At 42.4% G+C, this 17,809-nt stretch overlaps 2 protein-coding genes across 2 annotated transcripts; both read right to left on the bottom strand.

Moving 5' to 3' along the window:
* Positions 1-545: 545 nt before the first annotated feature.
* LOC116374846 (uncharacterized) lies at positions 546-3,126 on the bottom strand. Its single transcript, XM_031830297.1, has 11 exons — positions 2,988-3,126; positions 2,643-2,827; positions 2,463-2,566; positions 2,091-2,182; positions 1,753-1,933; positions 1,478-1,583; positions 1,309-1,397; positions 1,147-1,238; positions 926-1,033; positions 766-807; positions 546-679 (listed from the first exon to the last, which is right to left on the bottom strand). Exons 1-10 carry the CDS (start codon positions 3,049-3,051, stop codon positions 791-793), a joined length of 1,038 nt encoding a protein of 345 aa, XP_031686157.1. The 5' UTR covers positions 3,052-3,126; the 3' UTR covers positions 546-679; positions 766-790.
* Positions 3,127-12,961: 9,835 nt separating this feature from the next.
* Positions 12,962-15,537, bottom strand: LOC116374844 (uncharacterized). Its single transcript, XM_031830292.1, has 11 exons — positions 15,404-15,537; positions 15,059-15,243; positions 14,879-14,982; positions 14,507-14,598; positions 14,169-14,349; positions 13,894-13,999; positions 13,725-13,813; positions 13,563-13,654; positions 13,342-13,449; positions 13,182-13,223; positions 12,962-13,095 (listed from the first exon to the last, which is right to left on the bottom strand). Exons 1-10 carry the CDS (start codon positions 15,465-15,467, stop codon positions 13,207-13,209), a joined length of 1,038 nt encoding a protein of 345 aa, XP_031686152.1. The 5' UTR covers positions 15,468-15,537; the 3' UTR covers positions 12,962-13,095; positions 13,182-13,206.
* Positions 15,538-17,809: the final 2,272 nt, after the last annotated feature.

Here is a 17,809-nt window from a genome sequence, read left to right as displayed (position 1 = left end):
TTTGTGCAGTTTTACTTTAGTACCTTATTGCAAACAGGATGCATGTTTTGGAATATTATATTCTGTACAGATTTCCTTCTCTTCACTCTGTAATTTTGGTTAGTATTGTGGAGTAACTATGTACAATGCTGTTGATCCAGCCTCAGTTTCCTCCTATCACAGCCATTAAGCATGGCCATCAGCCACCTACAATCTCTAAACTTGGCTTGTCAATTTGATCTTGGGGTGGGCTACTGCTGAAAAGTATAGCCAACAATAACCAGGTTCACTTATGACAATCTTTCAAATAGCGTTACCATTGCTAATGATAGCCACAGCAGGTGTTCATGCAAACTAATTATGCCAAAATAAGAAAGTGTTACAGTTCAAGAGTAATCAGGACACTGGGAAGTCCAGAACACTGAGCACTCTCATTGAGATCATCTTCTTACAACCAGATGGTCACATCTTGGCTATTTTGTGTAGATACCGGCACCGCACTACTGGATTTAGGGTACATCTCATCAGGATCATAGCATTTTGACAACCATTAGAAACAAACACCATTGTAAAGTACTCATTTTATTGAAACATGCTCAAGTCAAAGGACTTCATATCCATACTGGGGATAGTGGAAAGTGATGCACCCTTCAGGCCACCTACAATTAGATGGCTGTAGAGACAGAAAAGACAGCCATCCCTGGAACAGGTTGAAGAAGTGTTAGTAACATGCATCTCATTGCCGTTGGGGGATGTTACAGTAAAATAACCAGCACACACACACACCTGACAAGCAAAGTGTTCCAGACCATTACACCAACCAGTCAACTGAATACAGAACACAATGACAGATGAGTAGGTTACAGGTTCAAGTTCATTTGGCATCAAAGCTGATACAATTAAAAGCCAAGTGTAAACTATAGTCTTCAATGCCAAAATCACCAACCTTGTTCTACAGTAGGATATTTTACAAATTCACTGGGGATCCGGGTTTCAGAGTTTTCCACTATTGTGAGCGGTCCAAGAACAGAGTTTTGAACCAGGCCCTGGGGTTCTGAGAAAAATATATATAAGTTACTTCAAGCTGCAGTCCCATCAGAACCCATCAGCTCAAATGAATATGGAACTACAGTTTAGTCAGGCTTGAAATGAAGTGCCTCAAAATACCTGAATCCACACCCCTCTTCAACCGAGGCTTGCAACTCGAGTCACAGCACTTGCAGAGGTCACTTTGAGACGGGTCGTCCAGCAGCTCCCATCTATGAATAAAAAAAGTTGCTGTTGCATTGGCACTAATGTCATTATGGTAGTTATGTGACCAATACTTACTCTCCAGTCTCTTTAATGTAGTGGCAGGCCTTCTTTTCTATATCAAAAACCTCAGGGTCCCATGCAACAAGCTTACAATGAATATACACCTGGGGTGAAATAAGAGAACAGTCAAGAGCTACAGTATGAAAACCAACCCAGTCATACCGAGAACTTGTGGTCCACTCACTTCCTCGCCTAAGGCAAACTTGAAGGACTGCAGGTAAAGCAGAATAGCAGACGGGTGGTACCTAGGCAGGAACCTGGAGTTCCCAGTCTTCCCATCTGCAAGGCAACTGAAAATGCATTGTGCAAATGAGCAGACAAACAGAACTTCCATCCAGCAAATAAGCTAACTTTAAAATGTATTCAATACTTTTCAACATTTGAGTAGGCCGTTTAGCGCTAGGCAGTCAAAAACCAAAACGTGCACCCTACATGGCCATAGCCAGGTCTGGTACAAACCCCTTGTTGGTGATGATGGGGTACACCAGGCTCGCAGACTGCAGTTCTGGTGTTGTGGCCGCCACACACTCCTCCAAGAGCAGCAGCAAGGGCTGATGGTCCTTCTGATCCACTGCTGCCCAGATGGGGATGAAAGAGCCCAGGGGAAACAGGCTGCTCTTAGCCAGACCAGTAAGGTCTTCTACATGCAACAGAGGGGAAGGGGCGCAATGCTCATACGTACTGTACAGCCACAGGTTTCAACTAGCGTCGGGCAGTGTCCTCTGCTAGGAATTTCTTTACCAGGTAAGTAGCCTGAACATATTCTTACAATAATTGATGTTGTATGAGTCACTCACCATTGAGGAGTGCCATGTGGAAAACCAATCCTCCATGACCCTCAGCACTACCATAGGCAGGGATAAGGAATGGGGGAATCCATCCCTCAGGTCTACATACAAGGGGGAATGTTTAGTTTAATAATGAAGGTGGCAAAGGCTTAGGAAGATTTGATTCCAACACCATAGCTAGAGTACACTACACCCAATAGAGCCCTAAAACTAAACTCAGTTCCACTGCATTTAAAAAATAATAATCATTCCCCTCTAATTAGGGACTGATTTAGACCTGGGACACCAGGTGTGTGCAATTAATGATAAAGTAGAACCGAAAGACAGCAGGCGCCAGACCTCTTAGGGTAAGAGTTGAGTACCCCTGGCATAGATGGTTACCTTATGTAAACACACTTAATATGGTGACTAATAGCAGCAGGTTTGGGCTTTCGGTTAGGTCTGTAAGTCAGGCTGGTTGAATAGATGTGTTTTTTGCCAGTCACCTGGGGAATAGAAGGAGAAGCATTAGTCGTCGCAGGATCCAAAATGGCATACATTGGGTCAAGAGTTAGACATTACCCGTTTCTTGATGGCACAGCCATTGAGGTTGTAGTGGAATGTCGCCATCCCTTCTCCCGTGGGAAGAACAGAAAATGTGGACGGAACACAGTGTCCAAGGAAAAGACGGGCAGCATGTTCAACCAACTCTGGACTGACCTTCCATGTCACTTTAATGGAGTGTTTCTCACAATCCACATTAAAATCTAAAAATATAAATTTGATAATGTCATCATTCACATCTCAAGAGCCAACACCACAATTTGGCTAGTCTGTTAGGCGGTCAGCATGAGATAAGTAGCCTATTCAAGTTAACATGGTATCAGCGCTACAATAATCATATTATGCGTTCATTATTAGACGTACCTTCATTGGCAGCGCTTGTTGCTACGACAGCCAAAACAATTGCACATTGCCAAAGGAGTGACATGACTGAATGATCTAGAAGTGCCTACAAACTAGAAATATTTATGGACCAATTGATCCTAATCATCTTAATTCTGAACACCCGTGAGAGGTCAAGGAGCGATAATTATAGACCTAAAAACCTACCAACATCATCACTTTTGGTATTTCCTGGTCTGAAAACATCCTTGAATTTTTAGGGGTTTTAAAAGTAAAAATGGTAATAGTCACATCTTTTCCCCATAAAGTAGTCTGTAAAGCGTCTCACAAAACACGATGGACGGACAGAATAGTGACTTACACAGGAAATAAAGTTGAATCAAAAAGATTGAACAATCTGGTTTGCTCAATTTCACAGTACCACACTAAGTGTGGATTAGGTCTTTTTTTTACATCGATTTAAAGCGTATTTTATGCGACAGTCAAAATGCTGATCAAGGATAAGGTAAGACCAGCCATTTAATTGGTGGCCAAGCCCGCTAGTTTACATACTGAATGGTCATCTCATCACCGATCTAGCTATCTGCCGTAGCTAAATATATGAATAGATCTGAAAAGCTCTATATAGTGGGCATCGCAGCAGGCCATTGGCATACCCGTATAGAATGCAGAGTTCGCTAACGTTAACTATACTGAACCAAAATGTTAACGCCGCAAGCAACAATGAAAGATTTTTCTGAGTTACATTTCATATAAGGAAGTCAAGCCAATCAAAATGAGTTCTTCCCCACAAAAGGGCTTTATTACAGACAGAAATACTCCTCAGTTTCATCAGCTGTCAGGGTTGCTGGTTTCAGAGGATCCCTCAGGTGAAGAAGCCAGATGTGGATGTCCTGGGCTGGAGTGGTTACACGTGGTCTTAACAGTCAATTCTCTGGCAAAAACTTTGGTGGACTTTCCTACAGTCAGCATGGCAATTGCATTTTGTATGCTATTGTATGTGTGAACGATGGCTAGCTCCTCGGATAATCCCAGTCCCTCCTATTGTGCATCTGTTGTAGAAAGAGGCGACGAATCTCAGAACATATGTTCTCTACAAATGTTTTATTTCCTTTTGGATGCAGGTATGTGGTTTTATCTATGTAAAATATGTTATGTATAATAAGGAGAGACTGTATTAATTTTTGTATTCAAAAATCATTTTGATGCACTGAGAGAAAGAGGCGACGATTCTCAGAACATATGTGCTCTACAAATGTTTTATTTCCTTTTGGATGCAGATGCAAGATGCAGAGAGTGAGTTCTGCTTAATTAAAACTACCTGATCTCCAAAGTCCACGTCTATAGTCTCAATCAACCACACACAACGCGGAGTTACAGCGGTGCAATATAGCACCGGTTACATTGGTGCCTTCTAGACCCGGATTCATCGTTGAACGACGTCAGCTCAATCACCGCGGCGCTGCTGTTCTAGAGACTAATTATATCATTGAGGTACTCTTGCCGCCTTGTGGCAAAAATCGGAACTACAGTCTTTTTTCCTGTTTATTTTTTTTCTTACAACGATGTATTGAGAGCGCTGTTTATAGTTAACCAACATAGAAGTGTGTTCACCAACAGACATTTTAACGTAACATTAGTGGTTTAGTGGCATGGCATCTTATAATGGTGATGAACCCAAATTCACTGCTGGGAGGGGGAGGTTTTTCTCATACTCTGATCAAACCCCTGTAAAGTGTGTAGGTGCAGGAGGTTCCCCCATGCTTTGCTCCACAAAAAAATTGGATGAAAGTCCTTAATTTGGTGTTAATCCAAATGCCCTTGTAGATGGTCTAGCTGGTCACTCAGCTAGCCCAGGAAATAGGGAGCTTCATTAGGGAAGAACTACAGAGTGGCAGGTCCAGTACTTGAGCCACCAGTAAGTACAGAAAAGATAAGTGATCATCATTCAAATAAAATCAAATGTATTTATATCGCCCTCCGTACATCAGCTGATATCTCAAAGTGCTGTACAGAAACCCAGCCTAAAACCCCAAACAGCAAGCAATGCAGGTGTAGAAGCACGGTGGCTAGGAAAAACTCCCTAGAAAGGCCAAAACCTAGAGAGGAACCAGGCTGTGTGGGGTGGCCAGTCCTCTTCTGGCTGTGCCGGGTGGAGATTATAACAGAACATGGCCAAGATGTTAAAATGTTCATAAATGACCAGCATGGTCGAATAATAATAAGGCAGAACAGTTGAAACTGGAGCAGCAGCACGGCCAGGTGGACTGGGGACAGCAAGGAGTCATCATGTCAGGTACAGTGCCTTGCGAATGTATTCGGCCCCCTTGAACTTTGCGACCTTTTGCCACATTTCAGGCTTCAAACATAAAGATATAAAACTGTATTTTTTTTGTGAAGAATCAACAACAAGTGGGACACAATCATGAAGTGGAACGACATTTTTGGGATATTTCAAACTTTTTTAACAAATCAAAAACTGAAAAATTGGGCGTGCAAAATTATTCAGCCCCCTTAAGTTAATACTTTGTAGCGCCACCTTTTGCTGCGATTACAGCTGTAAGTTGCTTGGGGTATGTCTCTATCAGTTTTGCACATCGAGAGACTGACATTTTTTCCCATTCCTCCTTTCAAAACAGCTCGAGCTCAGTGAGGTTGGATGGAGAGCATTTGTGAACAGCAGTTTTCAGTTCTTTCCACAGATTCTCGATTGGATTCAGGTCTGGACTTTGACTTATCCATTCGAACACCTGGATATGTTTATTTTTGAACCATTCCATTGTAGATTTTGCTTTATGTTTTGGATCATTGTCTTGTTGGAAGACTTATCTCCGTCCCAGTATCAGGTCTTTTGCAGACTCCATAAGGGTTTCTTCCAGAATGGTCCTGTATTTGGCTCCATCCATCTTCCCATCAATTTTAACCATCTTCCCTGTCCCTGCTGAAGAAAAGCAGGCCCAAACCATGATGCTGCCACCACCATGTTTGACAGTGGGGATGGTGTGTTCAGGGTGATGAGCTGTGTTGCTTTTACGCCAAACATAACGTTTTGCATTGTTGCCAAAAAGTTAAATTTTGGTTTCATCTGACCAGAGCACCTTCTTCCACATGTTTGGTGTGTCTCCCAGGATGGCTTGTGGCAAAATTTAAACAACACTTTTTATGGATATCTTTAAGAAATGGCTTTCTTCTTGCCACTCTTACATAAAGGCCAGATTTGTGCAATATACGACTGATTGTTGTCCTATGGACAGAGTCTCCCACCTCAGCTGTAGATCTCTGCAGTTCATCCAGAGTGATCATGGGCCTCTTGGCTGCATCTCTGATCAGTCTTCTCCTTGTATGAGCTGAAAGTTTAGAGGGACGGCCAGGTCTTGGTAGATTTGCAGTGGTCTGATACTCCTTCCATTTCAATATTATGGCTTGCACAGTGCTCCTTGGGATGTTTAAAGCTTGGGAAATCTTTTTGTATCCAAATCCGGCTTTAAACTTCTTCACAACAGTATCTCGGACCTGCCTGGTTTATTCCTTGTTCTTCATGATGCTCTCTGCGCTTTTAACGGACCTCTAAGACTATCACAGTGCAGGTGCATTTATACGGAGACTTGATTACACACAGGTGGATTGTATTTATCATCATTAGTCATTTAGGTCAACATTGGATCATTCAGAGATCCTCACTGAACTTCTGGAGAGAGTTTGCTGCACTGAAAGTAAAGGGGCTGAATAATTTTGCACGCCCAATTTTTCAGTTTTTGATTTGTTAAAAAAGTTTGAAATATCCAATAAATGTTGTTCCACTTCATGATTGTGTCCCACTTGTTGTTGATTCTTCACAAAAAAATACAGTTTTATATCTTTATGTTTGAAGCCTTAAATGTGGCAAAAGGTCGCAAAGTTCAAGGGGGCCGAAAACTTTCGCAAGGCACTGTAGTCCTGGGGCATGGTCCTAGGGCTCAGGTCCTCCGAGAGAGTGAAAGAAAGAGAGAATTAGAGAAAGCACACTTAAATTCACACAGGACACCGAATAGGACAGGATAAGTACTCCAGATATATCCATCTGACCCTAGCCCCCCGACACATAAACTACTGCAGCATAAATACTGGAGGCTGAGACAGGAGGGGTCAGGAAACACTGTGGCCCCATCCGAGGACACCCTCGGACAGGGCCAAACAGGAAGGATATAACCCCACCCACTTTGCCAAAGCACAGCCCCCACACCACTAGAGGGATATCTTCAACCACCAACCTACCATCCTGAGAGACAAGGCTGAGTATAGCCCACAAAGATCTCCGCCATGACACAACCCAAGGGGGGGGCGCCAACCCAGACAGGATGACCACATCAGTGAATCAACCCACTCAGGTGACGCACCCCTTCCAGGGACGGCATGAGAGAGCCCCAGTAAGCCAGTGACTCAGCCCCTGTAATAGGGTTAGAGGCAGAGAATCCCAGTGGAAAGAGGGGAACCGGCCAGGCAGAGACAGCAAGGGCGGTTCGTTGCTCCAGAGCCTTTCCGTTCACCTTCCCACTCCTGGGCCAGACTACACTCAATCATATGACCCACTGAAGAGATGAGTCTTCAGTAAAGACTTAAAGGTTGAGACCGAGTCTACGTCTCTCACATGGGTAGGCAGACCGTTCCATAAAAATAGAGCTCTATAGGAGAAAGCCCTGCCTCCAGCTGTTTGCTTAGAAATTCTAGGGACAATTAGGAGGCCTGCGTCTTGTGACCGTAGCGTACGTGTAGGTATGTACGACAGGACCAAATCAGAGAGATAGGTAGGATCAAGCCCATGTAATGCTTTGTAGGTTAGCAGTAAAACCTTGAAATCAGCCCTTGCTTTGACAGGAAGCCAGTGTAGGGAGGCTAGCACTGGAGTAATATGATCAAATTTTTGGGTTCTAGTCAGGATTCTAGCAGCCGTATTTAGCACTAACTGAAGTTTATGTAGTGCTTTATCCGGGTAGCCGGAAAGTAGAGCATTTCAGTAGTCTAACCCAGAAGTGACAAAAGCATGGATTAACTTTTCTGCATCATTTTTGGACAGAAAGTTTCTGATTTTTGCAATGTTACGTAGATGGAAAAAAGCTGTCCTTGAAATGGTCTTGATATGTTCTTCAAAAGAGAAACGGAACCTTGAGGAACACCGAAATTTACAGTTGATTTGTCAGAGGACAAACCATTCACAGAGACAAACTGATATCTTTCCGACAGATAAGATCTAAACCAGGCCAGAACTGGTCAGTGTAGACCAATCTCTCCAAAAGAATGTGGTGATCGATGGTATCAAAAGCAGCACTAAGGTCTAGGAGCAGGAGGACTGATGCAGAGCCTCGGTCCGATGCCATTAAAATGTCATTTACCACCTTCACAAGTGCAGTCTCAGTGCTATGATGGGGTCTAAAACCAGACTGAAGAATTTCGTATACATTGTTTGTCTTCAGGAAGGCAGTGAGTTGCTGTGCAACAGCCTTTTCAATTTTTTTTTTGAGGAATGGAAGATTCGATATAGGCCGATAGTTTTTTATATTTTCTGGGTCAAGGTTTGGCTTTTTCAAGAGAGGCTTTATTACTGCCACTTTTAGTGAGTTTGGTACACATCCGGTGGATAGAGAGCCGTTTATTATGTTCAACATAGGAGGGCCAAGCACAGGAAGCAGCTCTTTCAGTAGTTTAGTTGGAATAGGGTCCAGTATGCAGCTTGAAGGTTTAGAGGCCATGATTATTTTCATCATTGTGTCAAGAGGTATAGTACTAAAACACTTGAGCGTCTCTCTTGATCCTAAGTCCTGGCAGAGTTGCGCAGACTCAGGACAACTGAGCTTTGAAGGAATACGCAGATTTAAAGAGGAGTCCGTCATTTGCTTTCTAATAATCTTAATCTTTTCCTCAAAGAAGTTCATGAATTTATCACTGCTAAAGTGAAAGCCATCCTCTCTTGGGGAATGCTGCTTTTTAGTTAGCTTTGCGACAGTATCAAAAAGGAATTTCGGATTGTTCTTATTTTCCTCAATTAAGTTAGAAAAATAGGATGATCGAGCAGCAGTAAGGGCTCTTCGGTACTGCACGGTACTGTCTTTCCAAGCTAGTCGGAAGACTTCCAGTTTGGTGTGGCGCCATTTCCGTTCCAATTTTCTGGAAGCTTGCTTCAGAGCTCTGGTATTTTCTGTGTACCAGGGAGCTAGTTTCTAATGAGAAATGTTTTTAGTTTTTAGGGGTGCAACTGCATCTAGGGTATTGCATCTAAGGTTAAATTGAGTTCCTCAGTTAGGTGGTTAACTGATTTTTGTCCTCTGGCATCCTTGGGTAGACAGAGGGAATCTGGAATGACATCAAGGAATCTTTGTGTTGTCTGTGAATTTATAGCACGACTTTGGATGTTCCTTGGTTGGGGTCTGAGCAGATTATTTGCTGCAATTGCAAACGTAATAAAATGGTGGTCCGATAGTCCAGGATTATGAGGAAAAACATTAAGATCCACAACATTTATTCCATGGGACAAAACTAGGTCCAGAGTATGACTGTGACAGTGAGTAGGTCCAGAGACATGTTGGACAAAACCGACTGAGTCGATGATGGCTCCGAAAGCCTTTTGGAGTGGGTCTGTGGACTTTTCCATGTGAATATTAAAGTCACCAAAGATTAGAATATTATCTGCTATGACTACAAGGTCCGATAGGAATTCAGGGAACTCAATGAGGAACGCTGTATATGGCCCAGGAGGCCTGTAAACAGTAGCTATAAAAAGTGATTGAGTAGGCTGCATAGATTTCATGACTAGAAGCTCAAAATATATTTTATTTTTTTTGTAAATTGAAATTTGCTATCGTAAATGTTAGCAACACCTCCGCCTTTGCGGGATGCACGGGGGATATGGTCACTAGTGTAGCCAGGAGGTGGGGCCTCATTTAACACAGTAAATTCATCAGGCTTAAGCCATGTTTCAGTCAGGCCAATCACATCAAGATTATGATCAGTGATTAGTTCATTGACTATAATTGCCATTGAAGTAAGGGATCTAACATTAAGTAGCCCTATTTTGAGATGTGATGTATCATGATCTCTTTCAATAATGACAGGAATGGAGGTGGTCTTTATCCTAGTGAGATTGCTAAGGCGAACACCGCCATGTTTAGTTTTGCTGGCTAACAGCCTGCTGCCTGGCCTGCACCCTATTTCATTGTAGAGCTAGAGGAGTTAGAGCCCTGTCTATGTTGGTAGATAAGATGAGAGCACCCCTCCAGCTAGGATGGAGTCCGTCACTCCTCAGCAGGTCAGGCTTGGTCCTGTTTGTGGGTGAGTCTGGCAAACCAAGAGACAAGGTAAAGATACATTTACGCAATGAGACAACCGTTGATCCTACAAAGAAGCCAGAGATTGTATTTGACATTCTGAAACAGAAATTCTGCGAATTGGCCTATTCATGCATGCCCTTGGCTGATTTTTACAATACTAAACCTGTACCCGGAGAGGCTGTTATGGAGTATTGGGTTCGATTGAACAAGGCCGTAGATGTCGCTGACGAGGGCCTTAAGAGACAAGGAAAGAAGATTGACTCCGATGTCGTTAGGATGTTTGTAACATACTGCCCTGACCCCAAACTGGCAGCAGTATTCCAATACAAGTCTGCTGAGAAATGGACTGCGAGTGAAGTACAGGAGAGAATCTATGAACATGAACGCCGCAGGATAGCCACCATGTGTCAATCTACCTCTGTATCCTCAAAGCAAGTAACAGTACATCCCCAGATAACTCCATGTGAAGGCGGGGTCAACTGATAACTGATGTAATTTACTCATGTTACCTTATAACTCTTATATGGCTCTATCATGTGGACAATTGAATATTATTTCTGAGGTGTTTTTCCTGTGGTTCCATTTGTTGCCAACATTTGTTGCCACCAGGTGACATCTCTCATTTAAACATCTTTGGCCAGTGCATACGTGAAAATGATATCATTTGAATAAAGTGTAAACAGATTATTACAGTTACATAAGTGGCAACAGGGAAACTATGACAACATTGCCATTACTGTTGAAAGTTTCCTTTTTTCTCTCAATTTTTACCCCACATAGTTTTTTTTGCATCGATAACGACAAAAAGCAAAGTCTCAAATTTTAAGCAACATTTGGTAAAAAATCATTTATTCTCCCAGGGCCACAAGCCATGTATGTTCTCTGTACTCTACGACAGGTTTAAAGTTCATGTTCTGTAGACCTATGACACTGACGCTACATGATACATTTGGCTGTTATTAAAATATAAATCCCAATGCATTTCAGCACACTGATATCATAATTGAGGGTCTATTGCTGTCCTCTTAAAAGCTGGGAAAAAAACACCTTTGCAGAGTGGATGAAGCCAACACATACTGTACCCTACATTATATGAGCATAACACTCATAGGAGTTTCACCTACTCAATCGTTCTCAGAGCGGAAAGGATTATGATTGGTTGCATCAGGCAACCAATGAAAAAGAAGAGGCGGGAATACCAAACGGAGAGCAGGCAGGTAGACATGTCACTTGATAGGCAAAATAAACACGTTTGGGGAAAAAGTGAGGGAGGAATAGGAAGTACAAAATTCTGCAGGAGCGAGCAGCAAATAAGCAAAGTTGAATATAGTTCTTCATTTTGTGCATTAATGTCCTGTTTCCAGTTAGTCTAATTAACTGATTAAATACTAAATGTGATGCAAGCTAAAATTAGTTAGGTAAAATGTGTTTTCTACGTTAGCAAGCCAACAGTTTAGCCTTAGTTACCAAGCTGCTAGCTAGCTCAACAGTTTTAGTCTTACAGTGCCTTCAGAAAGTATTTGTACCTTTTGACTTATTCCACATTTTGTGTTACAGCCTCAATAAAATGTTTAAATATATATTTTTTAAATCACCCATCTACACATACCCCATAATGACAAAGTAAAAACATGTTTATAGAAATCTTTGCAAATTTATTGAAAATGAAATCTCAATTACATACCCTGAGTCAATACTTTGTACCAGTACCTTTGGCAGAGATTACAGCAGTGAGTCTTTCTGGGTAAGTCTCAGAGCTTTCCACACCTCGATTGTGCAATATTTGCCCATTATTCTCTACAGAATTCTTCAAGCTCTGTCAAATTGGTTATTGATCAACAGTAGTGTATATTTGGCCTTGTGTTTTAGGTTATTGTCCTGCTGAATGGTGAGTTTGTCTCCAAGTGTCTGTTGGACAGCAGACTGAACCAGGTTTTCCTTTAGGATTTTGCCTGTGCTTAGCTCTATTCCATTTATTTTGATCTTAAAATATTCAGTCCTTGCCGATGACACGCATACCCATAACATGATGCAGCCACCACCATGCTTGGAAAGTATGAAGAGTGGTACTCAGTCATGCGTTGTGTTTGATTTCCCTCAAACATACTGTAATGCTTTGTATTCAGGACAAAGTTACTTCTGACCTAATTTTGTGCAGTTTTACGTTAGTACCTTATTGCAAACAGGATGCATGTTTTGGAATATTATATTCTGTACAGATTTCCTTCTCTTCACTCTGTAATTTTGGTTAGTATTGTGGAGTAACTATGTACAATGCTGTTGATCCAGCCTCAGTTTCCTCCTATCACAGCCATTAAGCATGGCCATCAGCCACCTACAATCTCTAAACTTGGCTTGTCAATTTGATCTTGGGGTGGGCTACTGCTGAAAAGTATAGCCAACAATAACCAGGTTCACTTATGACAATCTTTCAAATAGCGTTACCATTGCTAATGATAGCCACAGCAGGTGTTCATGCAAACTAATTATGCCAAAATAAGAAAGTGTTACAGTTCAAGAGTAATCAGGACACTGGGAAGTCCAGAACACTGAGCACTCTCATTGAGATCATCTTCTTACAACCAGATGGTCACATCTTGGCTATTTTGTGTAGATACCGGCACCGCACTACTGGATTTAGGGTACATCTCATCAGGATCATAGCATTTTGACAACCATTAGAAACAAACACCATTGTAAAGTACTCATTTTATTGAAACATGCTCAAGTCAAAGGACTTCATATCCATACTGGGGATAGTGGAAAGTGATGCACCCTTCAGGCCACCTACAATTAGATGGCTGTAGAGACAGAAAAGACAGCCATCCCTGGAACAGGTTGAAGAAGTGTTAGTAACATGCATCTCATTGCCGTTGGGGGATGTTACAGTAAAATAACCAGCACACACACACACCTGACAAGCAAAGTGTTCCAGACCATTACACCAACCAGTCAACTGAATACAGAACACAATGACAGATGAGTAGGTTACAGGTTCAAGTTCATTTGGCATCAAAGCTGATACAATTAAAAGCCAAGTGTAAACTATAGTCTTCAATGCCAAAATCACCAACCTTGTTCTACAGTAGGATATTTTACAAATTCACTGGGGATCCGGGTTTCAGAGTTTTCCACTATTGTGAGCGGTCCAAGAACAGAGTTTTGAACCAGGCCCTGGGGTTCTGAGAAAAATATATATAAGTTACTTCAAGCTGCAGTCCCATCAGAACCCATCAGCTCAAATGAATATGGAACTACAGTTTAGTCAGGCTTGAAATGAAGTGCCTCAAAATACCTGAATCCACACCCCTCTTCAACCGAGGCTTGCAACTCGAGTCACAGCACTTGCAGAGGTCACTTTGAGACGGGTCATCCAGCAGCTCCCATCTATGAATAAAAAAAGTTGCTGTTGCATTGGCACTAATGTCATTATGGTAGTTATGTGACCAATACTTACTCTCCAGTCTCTTTAATGTAGTGGCAGGCCTTCTTTTCTATATCAAAAACCTCAGGGTCCCATGCAACAAGCTTACAATGAATATACACCTGGGGTGAAATAAGAGAACAGTCAAGAGCTACAGTATGAAAACCAACCCAGTCATACCGAGAACTTGTGGTCCACTCACTTCCTCGCCTAAGGCAAACTTGAAGGACTGCAGGTAAAGCAGAATAGCAGACGGGTGGTACCTAGGCAGGAACCTGGAGTTCCCAGTCTTCCCATCTGCAAGGCAACTGAAAATGCATTGTGCAAATGAGCAGACAAACAGAACTTCCATCCAGCAAATAAGCTAACTTTAAAATGTATTCAATACTTTTCAACATTTGAGTAGGCCGTTTAGCGCTAGGCAGTCAAAAACCAAAACGTGCACCCTACATGGCCATAGCCAGGTCTGGTACAAACCCCTTGTTGGTGATGATGGGGTACACCAGGCTCGCAGACTGCAGTTCTGGTGTTGTGGCCGCCACACACTCCTCCAAGAGCAGCAGCAAGGGCTGATGGTCCTTCTGATCCACTGCTGCCCAGATGGGGATGAAAGAGCCCAGGGGAAACAGGCTGCTCTTAGCCAGACCAGTAAGGTCTTCTACATGCAACAGAGGGGAAGGGGCGCAATGCTCATACGTACTGTACAGCCACAGGTTTCAACTAGCGTCGGGCAGTGTCCTCTGCTAGGAATTTCTTTACCAGGTAAGTAGCCTGAACATATTCTTACAATAATTGATGTTGTATGAGTCACTCACCATTGAGGAGTGCCATGTGGAAAACCAATCCTCCATGACCCTCAGCACTACCATAGGCAGGGATAAGGAATGGGGGAATCCATCCCTCAGGTCTACATACAAGGGGGAATGTTTAGTTTAATAATGAAGGTGGCAAAGGCTTAGGAAGATTTGATTCCAACACCATAGCTAGAGTACACTACACCCAATAGAGCCCTAAAACTAAACTCAGTTCCACTGCATTTAAAAAATAATAATCATTCCCCTCTAATTAGGGACTGATTTAGACCTGGGACACCAGGTGTGTGCAATTAATGATAAAGTAGAACCGAAAGACAGCAGGCGCCAGACCTCTTAGGGTAAGAGTTGAGTACCCCTGGCATAGATGGTTACCTTATGTAAACACACTTAATATGGTGACTAATAGCAGCAGGTTTGGGCTTTCGGTTAGGTCTGTAAGTCAGGCTGGTTGAATAGATGTGTTTTTTGCCAGTCACCTGGGGAATAGAAGGAGAAGCATTAGTCGTCGCAGGATCCAAAATGGCATACATTGGGTCAAGAGTTAGACATTACCCGTTTCTTGATGGCACAGCCATTGAGGTTGTAGTGGAATGTCGCCATCCCTTCTCCCGTGGGAAGAACAGAAAATGTGGACGGAACACAGTGTCCAAGGAAAAGACGGGCAGCATGTTCAACCAACTCTGGACTGACCTTCCATGTCACTTTAATGGAGTGTTTCTCACAATCCACATTAAAATCTAAAAATATAAATTTGATAATGTCATCATTCACATCTCAAGAGCCAACACCACAATTTGGCTAGTCTGTTAGGCGGTCAGCATGAGATAAGTAGCCTATTCAAGTTAACATGGTATCAGCGCTACAATAATCATATTATGCGTTCATTATTAGACGTACCTTCATTGGCAGCGCTTGCTGCTACGACAGCCAAAACAATTGCACATTGCCAAAGGAGTGACATGACTGAATGATCTAGAAGTGCCTACAAACTAGAAATATTTATGGACCAATTGATCCTAATCATCTTAATTCTGAACACCCGTGAGAGGTCAAGGAGCGATAATTATAGACCTAAAAACCTACCAACATCATCACTTTTGGTATTTCCTGGTCTGAAAACATCCTTGAATTTTTAGGGGTTTTAAAAGTAAAAATGGTAATAGTCACATCTTTTCCCCATAAAGTAGTCTGTAAAGCGTCTCACAAAACACGATGGGCGGACAGAATAGTGACTTACACAGGAAATAAAGTTGAATCAAAAAGATTGAACAATCTGGTTTGCTCAATTTGACAGGATTAGGTCTTTTTTACATCGATTTAAAGCGTATTTTATGCGACAGTCAAAATGCTGATCAAGGATAAGGTAAGACCAGCCATTTAATTGGTGGCCAAGCCCGCTAGTTTACATACTGAATGGTCATCTCATCACCGATCTAGCTATCTGCCGTAGCTAAATATATGAATAGATCTGAAAAGCGCTATATAGTGGGCATCGCAGCAGGCCATTGGCATACCCGTATAGAATGCAGAGTTCGTTAACTATACTGAACCAAAATGTAAACGCCGCAAGCAACAATGAAAGATTTTTCAGAGTTACATTTCATATAAGGAAATCAGTCAATTGAATTAAATTCATTAGGCACCAATCTATGGATTTCACAGGACTGGGCAGGGGCGCAGCCATGGGTGGGGACTGGGAGAGCAGGGGTGCAGCAATGGATGGGACTGGGAGGGCAAGTGCGCAGCCACTGGGGAGCCAGGCCAAGCCAATCAGAATGAGTTCTTCCCCACAAAAGGGCTTTATTACAGACAGAAATACTCCTCAGTTTCATCAGCTGTCAGGGTTGCTGGTTTCAGAGGATCCCTCAGGTGAAGAAGCCAGATGTGGACGTCCTGGGCTGGAGTGGTTACACGTGGTCTGCGGTTGTGAGGCCGGTTGGACGTACTGCCAAATTCTCTAAAATGACATTGGAGGCGGCTTGTGTAGAGAAATTAACAGTCAATTCTCTGGCAAAAGCTTTGGTGGACTTTCCTACAGTCAGTATGGCAATTGCATTTTGTATGCTATTTTGTATGCTATTGTATGTGTGAACGATGGCTAGCTCCTCGGATAATCCCAGTCCCTCCTATTGTGCATCTGTTGTAGAAAGAGGCGACGAATCTCAGAACATATGTTCTCTACAAATGTTTTATTTCCTTTTGGATGCAGGTATGTGGTTTTATCTATGTAAAATATGTTATGTATAATAAGGAGAGACTGTATTAATTTTTGTATTCAAAAATAATGTTGATGCACTGAGAGAAAGAGGCGACGATTCTCAGAACATATGTGCTCTACAAATGTTTTATTTCCTTTTGGATGCAGATGCAAGATGCAGAGAGTGAGTTCTGCTTAATTAAAACTACCTGATCTCCAAAGTCCACGTCTATAGTCTCAATCAACCACACACAACGCAGAGTTACAGCGGTGCAGTATAGCACCGGTTACATTGGTGCCTTCTAGACCCGGATTCATCGTTGATCGACGTCAGCTCAATCACGGCGCCGCTGTTCTAGAGACTAATTATATCATTGAGGTACTCTTGCCGCCTTGTGGCAAAAATCGGAACTACAGTCTTTTTTCCTGTTTATTTTTTTTCTTACAACGATGTATTGAGAGCGCTGTTTATAGTTAACCAACATAGAAGTGTGTTCACCAACAGACATTTTAACGTAACATTAGTGGTTTAGTGGCATGGCATCTTATAATGGTGATGAACCCAAATTCACTGCTGGGAGGGGGAGGTTTTTCTCATACTCTGATTAAACCCCTGTAAAGTGTGTAGGTGCAGGAGGTTCCCCCATGCTTTGCTCCACAAAAAAATTAGATGAAAGTCCTTCATTTGGTGTTAATCCAAATGCCCTTGTAGATGGTCTAGCTGGTCACTCAGCTAGCCCAGGAAATAGGGAGCTCCATTAGGGAAGAACTACAGAGTGGCAGGTCCAGTACTTATGAGCCACCAGTAAGTACAGAAAAGATAAGTGATCATCATTCAGAGTCGGTAGGATATGTAGATCTCAGTAAAATTAAGTTCATCATGCAATCAGACATAAAGGAACCTCCTACATATAGAGGAGATGTTACAGACAAATGCTCCATTCATGAATGGGAGGAGTTGATGAGAATATACTTGAGGAGGAAGGGATGTCCGGTTGGGGAACAATCAGATGAGATAATTAGTCGATTATCTGGCAAAGCAAGAGACATGGTAAAGATACATTTACGCAATGAGACAACAGTTGATCCTACAGAGAAGCCAGAGA

This window comes from Oncorhynchus kisutch, linkage group LG1 (genome assembly GCF_002021735.2).
Source record: "Oncorhynchus kisutch isolate 150728-3 linkage group LG1, Okis_V2, whole genome shotgun sequence".
NCBI lineage: Eukaryota > Metazoa > Chordata > Actinopteri > Salmoniformes > Salmonidae > Oncorhynchus > Oncorhynchus kisutch.
Note: the sequence above shows the minus strand (reverse complement) of the source record. Positions and strands in the feature narration are given on the sequence as shown.